At 26.5% G+C, this 10,000-nt stretch overlaps 1 protein-coding gene across 3 annotated transcripts in view; it reads left to right on the plus strand.

Annotated features, from left to right (window-relative positions):
- LOC133629913 (multiple C2 and transmembrane domain-containing protein 2-like) overlaps window positions 1-10,000 on the plus strand; it is an 86,037-nt gene that overhangs the window by 42,567 nt on the left and 33,470 nt on the right. For all 3 annotated transcript variants that reach the window (XM_062021032.1, XM_062021042.1, XM_062021051.1), the window contains exons 6-7: window positions 3,497-3,611; window positions 8,794-8,826. In XM_062021032.1, coding sequence (XP_061877016.1) covers window positions 3,497-3,611; window positions 8,794-8,826 — 148 coding nt within the window. The remainder of the gene's footprint in view (window positions 1-3,496; window positions 3,612-8,793; window positions 8,827-10,000) is intronic.

A 10,000-nucleotide genomic window follows, 5' to 3' on the forward strand; every position in this document is an offset into this window, starting at 1 on the left:
TATTTTATTTTTATTAATTAATTATTACTATAATATTATTACTATAATAAATTAATAACCCCATTAATTATTTACTTTATCGTGTATTTTATTTTCACTAACGTCATACTTGTATTATTTTTATCATTTTATTTTATTAATTATTACTATAAATATTCTTACTATAATATTAATAACTCCAATAATTATTTACTTTATAATGTATTTTATTTTCATTAACGTCATAATATTTGCATTATTACTATAATATTATTACTATATTATATTATTAATAACTCCATTAATTATTTACTCTATCATGTATTTTATTTTTATTAACGTCATAATATTTGTATTATTACTATCATATTATATTATTATTACTATACTATTATATTATTAACTCCATTAATCCTTTACTTTATCATGTATTTTATTTTTATCAACCTCATATTTGTATTATAACTATCATATTATTAATTATTACTATATTATATTAATAACTCCATTAATTATTTACTTTATCGTGTATTTTCACTAACGTCATACTTGTATTATTTTTATCATATTATTTTATTAATTTTTACTATATTATATTATTAATAACTCCATTAATTATTTACTTTATAAATAATAAATACATTTATTATTTATTTATTATTATTTATTTATTATTATTATTTATTTATTTATTATTTATTTATTATTTATTTATTATTTATTTATTATTTATTTATTATTTATTTGTTATTTATTTATTATTTACTTTATCATGTATTTTATTTTTATTAACGTCATAATATTTGTATTATTGCTATCATATTATATTATTATAATATTATTACTATACTATTATATTAACTCCATTAATCCTTTACTTTATCATGTATTTTATTTTTATCAGCCTCATAATATTTGTATTATTACTATCATATTATTAATTATTACTATAATATTATTACTATAATATATTAATAACTCCATTAATTATTTACTTTATCGTGTATTTTCACTAGCGTCATGCTTGTATTATTTTCATCATATTATTTTATTAATTATTACTATATTATATTATTAATAACTCCATTAATTATTTACTTTATCATGTATTTTATTTGTATTAACGTCATAATAGTTGTATGATTACTATCATATTATATTATTATTACTATAATATTATTACTATACTATTATATTAACTCCATTAATCCTTTACTTTATCATGTATTTTATTTTTTATCAACCTCATAATATTTGTATTATTACTATCATATTATTAATTATTACTATAATATTATTACTATAATATATTAATAACTCCATTAATTATTTACTTTATCGTGTATTTTCACTAGCGTCATGCTTGTATTATTTTCATCATATTATTTTATTAATTATTACTATATTATATTATTAATAACTCCATTAATTATTTACTTTATCATGTATTTTATTTGTATTAACGTCATAATAGTTGTATGATTACTATCATATTATATTATTATTACTATAATATTATTACTATACTATTATATTAACTCCATTAATCCTTTACTTTATCATGTATTTTATTTTTTATCAACCTCATAATATTTGTATTATTACTATCATATTATTAATTATTACTATAATATTATTACTATAATATATTAATAACTCCATTAATTATTTACTTTATCGTGTATTTTATTTTCACTAACCTCATGCTTGTATTATTTTATCATATTATTTTATTAATTATTACTATAAATATTATTACTATAATATTAATAACTCCAATAATTATTTACTTTATCATGTATTTTATTTTCATTAACGTCATAATATTTGCATTATTACTATCATTTTGTTTTATTAATTATTACTATAATATTATTACTATATTATATTATTAATAACTCCATTAATTCTTTACTCTATCATGTATTTTATTTTTATTAACGTCATAATATTTGTATTATTACTATCATATTATATTATTATTACTATACTATTATATTATTAACTCCATTAATCCTTTACTTTATCATGTATTTTATTTTTATTAACCTCATATTTGTATTATAACTATCATATTATTAATTATTACTATATTATATTAATAACTCCATTAATTATTTACTTTATCGTGTATTTTCACTAACGTCATACTTGTATTATTTTTATCATATTATTTTATTAATTATTACTATATTATATTATTAATAACTCCATTAATTATTTACTTTATAAATAATAAATACATTTATTATTTATTTATTATTATTTATTTATTATTATTATTATTATTATTATTATTTATTATTATTTATTATTATTTATTATTATTTATTTATTTATTATTTATTTATTATTTATTTATTATTTATTTGTTATTTATTTATTATTTACTTTATCATGTATTTTATTTTTATTAACGTCATAATATTTGTATTATTACTATGATATTATATTATTATAATATTATTACTATACTATTATATTAACTCCATTAATCCTTTACTTTATCATGTATTTTATTTTTATCAACCTCATAATATTTGTATTATTACTATCATATTATTAATTATTACTATAATATTATTACTACAATATATTAATAACTCCATTAATTATTTACTTTATCGTGTATTTTATTTTCACTAACGTCATACTTGTATTATTTTATCATATTATTTTATTAATTATTACTATATTATATTATTAATAACTCCATTAATTATTTACTTTATAAATAATAAATACATGTATTATTTATTTATTATTATTTATTATTATTTATGTATTTATTATTTATTATTATTTATTATTATTATTTATTTATTTATTATTTATTTATTATTTATTTATTATTTACTTTATCATGTATTTTATTTTTATTAACGTCATAATAGTTGTATTATTACTATCATATTATATTATTATTACTATAATATTATTACTATACTATTATATTAACTCCATTAATCCTTTACTTTATCATGTATTTTATTTTTATCAGCCTCATAATATTTGTATTATTACTATCATATTATTAATTATTACTATAATATTATTACTATAATATATTAATGATTCCATTAATTATTTAATTTATCGTGTATTTTATTTTCACTAACGTCATGCTTGTATTATTTTTATCATATTATTTTATTAATTATTACTATCAATTATATTACTATAATATATCATTAATAACTCCAATAATTATTGACTTTTTCCTGTATTTTATTTTCATTAACGTCATATTTTATTACTATCATATTATTATTACCATAACGTTAACTCCATTCATTCTTTACTTGTTGATGTATTTATGTCGTGAGTTGGAGTGACAGGTCGAGTCGTACCAAAGACTATTAAAAAAAACGGGACCCATTACCTCCCTAAATCACCAAAATGATTCCCGGCCGCGGCCACCGCTGCTGCTCACTGCTCCCCTCACCTACCAGGGGGTGACTCAACCTGCTGGTTAGAATTCTCTATAATAAATCCTTCTTTTGACTTTTGACCCCAGGGTCAACGAGCTGGTCCTGCACCTGGACGACCCCAACAGCCTGGAGGAGGACATGGGCGTGGTCCTGCTGGACATGACCCTGGTGCACAGAGACGGGGACAGCAGACGAGGACCAGTAGGGGGCGCTCTTACACCTCTTCCCGTCGCATGGCTTCTCTAGCAGCTTTGCGTCACACCTCGTCCTTTCGCAAGTCCTTCAGAGGCGGAGTCAACCATTGGACACGCCCCTCATACGTGGAGGGACTCACAGAATGGGGAAATCTATCTTAAAAAGTACTTTTAATGATAATAATAATATAATAATAATAATAAAACAGAGGATTTACAACTAAGTTGCATTAAAAATCATGAAATTAGTTTTAAGTTGCATTAAAAGGGCTTTAAAAACATTAATGATAATATTATTATAGTAATAAAACAGATGATTTGCAACTAAGTTGCATTAAAAATCAGGAAATGAGTTATATTAAAAGGGCATTAAAAGCAATAATTCATTTTAAGTTGCAATAAAAAGCATTAAATTAGTTTTAAGTTGCATTAAAAGGGCATTAAACAGCATTACATTATGTTTAAGTTGCATTAAAAAGCATTAAATTATTTTTAAGTTGCATTAAAAGGGCATTAAAACATGAAATTAGTTTTAAGTTGCATTAAAAGGGCATTAAACAGCATTACATTATGTTTAAGTTGCATTAAAATACATTACATTATTTTTAAGTTGCATTAAAAGGGCATTAAACAGCATTACATTATGTTTAAGTTGCATTAAAATACATTACATTATTTTTAAGTTGCATTAAAAGGGCATTAAAACATGAAATTAGTTTTAAGTTGCATTAAAAGGGCATTAAACAGCATTACATTATGTTTAAGTTGCATTAAAAGGGCATTAAACAGCATTACATTATGTTTAAGTTGCATTAAAAAGCATACAATTATTTTTAGGTTGCATTAAAAGGGCATTAAAACATGAAATTAGTTTTAAGTTGCATTAAAAGGGCATTAAACAGCATTACATTATGTTTAAGTTGCATTAAAAAGGCATTAAACAGCATTACATTATGTTTAAGTTGCATTAAAAAGCATTACATTAGTTTTAAGTTGCATTAAAAGGGCATTAAAACATGAAATTATTTTTAAGTTGCATTAAAAGGGCATTAAACAGCATTACATTAGTTTTAAGTTGCATTAAAAGGGCATTAAACAGCATTACATTATGTTTAAGTTGCATTAAAAAGCATTAAATTATTTTTAAGTTGCATTAAAAGGGCATTAAACAGCATTACATTATGTTTAAGTTGCATTAAAAGGGCATTAAAACATGAAATTATTTTTAAGTTGCATTAAAAGGGCATTAAACAGCATTACATTATGTTTAAGTTGCATTAAAAGGGCATTAAACAGCATTACATTATGTTTAAGTTGCATTAAAAAGCATTACATTAGTTTTAAGTTGCATTAAAAGGGCATTAAAACATGAAATTATTTTTAAGTTGCATTAAAAGGGCATTAAACAGCATTACATTATGTTTAAGTTGCATTAAAAAGCATTAAATTATTTTTAAGTTGCATTAAAAGGGCATTAAAACATGAAATTAGTTTTAAGTTGCATTAAATTGCCTTTAAAAACATTAATGATAATAATATAATAGTAATAAAACAGATGATTTACAACTAAGTTGCATTAAAAATAAGGAAATTAGTTGTATTAAAAGGGCATTAAAAGCAATAATTCATTTTAAGTTGCATTAAAAAGCATTAAATTATTTTTAAGTTGCATTAAAAGGGCATTAAAAATGACATTAGTTTAAGTTGAATTAAAAGGGCTTTAAAACATTAATGATAATAATATAATAATAATAAAACAGATGATTTACAACTAAGTTGCATTAACAATCAGTAAATTAGTTCCATTAAAAGGGCATTAAAAGCAATAATTCATTTTAAGTTGCTTTAAAAGGGCATTAAAAAGCATTGCATTAGTTTTAAGTTAAATTAAAAAGCATTACATTATTTTTAAGTTGCATTAAAAGGGCATTAAAACATGAAATTAGTTTCAAGTTGCATTAAAAGGGCTTTAAAAACATTAGGTTAGTTTTAAGTTGCCTTAAAAAGGGCATTAAAAGCATGAAATTAGTTTTAAGTTCCATTGAAAGGACATTAAAAGCAATAATTAGCTTTAAGTGGCATTAAAAAGCCTTACATTATTTTTAAGTTGCATACATGGAAAAAACCCACAATATTTGGTTTAACAAAAGCTCACTTTTATTTTATAAGAAAAAAATACAATTAAATAAATAAATAAATATTGACTGTTCCCCCCTAAAAAAAATAAATATATATATATATATATATTGACTGTTGTTACCCAAAGTATATTAAGTGGGATTTTTCAGAAAAACAAATATGTACATTAACACAAAAACAACCTGTCTCTGTGATCACTATAGGTGAATAGCGTTTTTTCCGGTCCATTATTTTTGCTGCTTGTGTGACATCACAGGAAATGACGTAGCTCAGTCTAATGACTGAACTAATAAGCAAGCTTGTTGGAAAATGTAACTTAAAAATACTGTATTTTCTGGACTATAGGGTGCACTTAAAATCTTTTTTTTTCTCTCAAAACTCGACAGTGCGCCTAACGTACGGAATAATTCTGGTTTTGCTTACCGACCTCACAGCAATTTTATTTGGTACATGGTGTAATGACAAGTGTGACCAGTAGATGGCAGTCAAACATAAAGATACGTGTAGACTGCACTATGATGGCCAAAGGACTCAAAGTAAACAACACCAACATTTTATATGTTCCATTGAAAATATAGAACATTCCACTCGGCGCTCAAAAATATATCAAAACGTTTTAGTATGACTTTGGTAAGCTTTGAAGCCGCACCGCTTGATGGAGTGTACTGTGCTTCAAAATGACGTAGCTCAGTCTAATGACTGAGCTACGTCATTTCCTGTGATGTTCCACAGGGCATTTCCTGTGGGACGGGATTCGTTCCCAGGGATTCGAATAAAGAACCAACTGTTTTTCTTTACTATAGTGGCCTCGATAACGGGAACCGGTTCTCAAAAAGGGATTTGAGTCCATGGAATCGGTTCTTTTCTTATCGAACGGTTCTTTTCTTACCGAACAACCGGGAGAACCGGTTTCGAACATCATCCCTAGTGCTTACTGTCATTTATTATTAACGTTAATTTATCGATATTAATCACGGAATGCTGTTACTAGAGAAAGTCTAAAGTCATCCTATGCTTACATTTCATTGTGCAACATGAGGATTAAGGCTGCAGCTAACGATTATTTTTCTATCGATTAATCTATAGATTATTTTTTCGATTAATCGGTTAATCTATAGATTATTTTTTCGATTAATCTATAGATTATTTTTCCTTTTACCGATTATTTTTTTATTCAAAATGAAGATGAAAAAATAAATGTAGGCCTGTTTTTTCAAAAGGCATGGCTTTTATTTACAAAAAAAAAGAAGTATGGCCACTCAGTCAACATTGACAACAACATGACTAAATATTCTGTAACAATGTAAACATTTAAAACTTTTAAAATGTAACAAAATTAAAAGTAGCTTATTTGCTTTTTAATGTGCAAATATAAGAGTCAACATCCAGTGCAAATCTTAATATTCTGCAATAGTATAAGCATTTAAAAAGTAAAAGTATTGCTTATTTTGCTTTAAAATGTGCAAAAATAAAGATAAACATCCAATACAAAAAAGTGCAAAACGAAATATTCTGTAACAACAGTGTAAACATTTCAACAAAAGTGAAAGTATTGCTTATTTGCTAAAATGTGCAAAAATAAAGATAAACATCCAATACAAAAAAGTGCCAATCTAAATATTCTGGAGCACTGTAAACATTAAGTATTGCTTTTAAAATGTGCAAAATAAACATCCAGTCCAACACAGTACACAATAACCAATTCTACTCATTCCAGTGAGTGTCTAACAGTTGTAATGAAGAAAGGTTAGCATGTCTACATGCTTTGGTTCTTTTCTTATTTACAATATTCCCAGCAGCTGAAAATAGGCGCTCAGAAGGGGTCGATGTGGCTGGAACTGAGAGCTAATTAGCCTTCACCTCAAGCCAGGATTGCGAGTGAGCTGAGCTGCAGTTTAAGTTTCTAGAAGGTCAACGGGCTCATAGTGATGTTACTAGTAGTTGACTGGGAGGTGTTTATTATCATTTGGGGAGAGTCCGCTGCCTGATGCTCACCTGCTAAACACCTATCTGCTCCACGCTGAAGCGCTGACTACATGCGCTCTGAATACGCACTGCTGATTGGCTGATAATGCTTCGTGTGTACCAATCAGATGGTTGTGTGGGTGGGACAATGCTGCGTGTGTACCAATCAGATGGTTGTGTGGGTGGGACAATGCTGCGTGCTGAGACAGAGGCAGACGGAGCAAAGCAGCTTGCTAAGACTTTAGCTTAGAAACTCGTTCGGTACACCCCCGTACCGAACCGAAAGCCCCGTACCGAAACGGTTCAATACAAAACACGTACCGTTACACCCCTAGCAGATACAAATGACACATTCATGTTTTTGTGTAATGATGACAACGTATGCTCGCGCGGACGATTGACTAGTTGATGGTTTTCTTTCAAATGTTCGTTCATAGCCGTCGTGCTGCTATGATAGGCCATTTCCGCTCGACACAGTGTGCATACAACAACATTATTAGGCCGTTTATTGAAATACTCCCACACTTTTGACCACTTTTGGCATGCTTTTCCCCCCTCGCTCGCACCGCTCGCATCGTCTTCTTTGATCGTCTGCTTTGCGCTTCGCCATGACGGTAGTGTGACGTCATTATGCGACGCGTCGACGCACAAAAACGGCGTCGACGTATTTACGTAACTGATGACGTCGACTACGTCGACGCGTCGTTTCAGCCTTAATGAGGATGTTTAAGGGGAACTAAAGGTGATCTCTGAAAGGGGTACAAATGATTTCCAAAGCAGTGCTTTTGGTATAAAGTTAAGTTAGGTTAAATGAAAGTATTATTATTAATATTATTATTTTTCTTACGGTATACATCAAAAATAACATTGAGCAAAATGTAATTGAAATATTGTGCTCGGGTTGCTCATGCAACTTAATGAATCGCCCACCCCTGCAATAGGAGGACTAGGTCAGTGTTAGTGGGCGGAGACTGTGAGGGGCGGGGCCATGACTGACTCTGCCTTTGAGTATTGATGTTTGCTCGTGACCTCTAACCTCCTGGTAGTCCTGCTCCTAACACGCATGTAACATGTTCCACCCGCAGCGCTGGCAGCAAATCCGCAAGGGCAGTAGTAGGGTAAGACTTTTATCAATCTTTACTCTCATGATACTTTCTGGAATGATCTACACAAAAAGAGAATGTCTGCACGCACATAGTTCATTGTTATCTTGTGTGAGGCAGGCTCTTGTGATGGAAGTGAGTCAAAGAAAAGGAAAGTGGCATTAGACACAGAGGGGGATGATGTGCATGCTCGGTCTGAGAACATGTTCAAAGGTCCAAGGGCCAGGGGCCACATGTGGCTGCAAATAATGTGCCACAATGGAGTCCTTAGTGGATAAATGTATTTGTACTTTGTTCTTTGGCCGTCTCACACTTTGATTCAGGTTCTACAGCTGAAGATTCAATTTACAATCGATTCTCCTTTCAACACAACCTTTCATATTTTATTGGATGTATAAATTATAATAAGTTACACACGTCTTTGAAAATGTATAAATAACAGCAATAATGATATATCAATAATAATAATAATCATAATATCAATAATAATTCTACAAATATCAATATTTAAAATATAAATAATAATTACAATAATATAAATAATAATGATATCAATAATAATTACAATCATATCGATAATTGTAATATCAATAATAGTTGATTGTTAAAAACCCAAAAGCTGATTCTTAAAAAAAAAGTGTTTGTGTGTGTGTGTGTGTGTTTGTGTGTGTTTGCGTGAGTGCATGTGTGTGTATATATATATATATATATATATATATATATATATATATATATATATATATATATATATATATATATATATATATATATATATATATAATGTGTGTTTGTTTATATGTGTGTGTATATGTATGTAGATGTGTGTGTATATATATATATATATATATATATATATATATATATATATATATATATATATATATATATATATATATATATATATATATATATATATATATAATGTGTGTGTACATGTATGTAAATATGTAGATGTGTGTGTATATATATATATATATATATATATGTATATGGTTAAATGTGTGTGTGTATATATATACTGTGTATATACAGTATATATGTATATATGTGTGTGTATATGTATGTAGATGTGTGTGTATATATATATATATATGTGTATATATATATATATATATATATATATATATATATATATATATATATATATATATGTATATATGTGTGTGTATATGTATGTAGATGTGTGTAT

The sequence above is a fragment of the Entelurus aequoreus genome, linkage group LG02 (genome assembly GCF_033978785.1).
Source record: "Entelurus aequoreus isolate RoL-2023_Sb linkage group LG02, RoL_Eaeq_v1.1, whole genome shotgun sequence".
Classification (NCBI taxonomy): Eukaryota; Metazoa; Chordata; class Actinopteri; order Syngnathiformes; family Syngnathidae; genus Entelurus; species Entelurus aequoreus.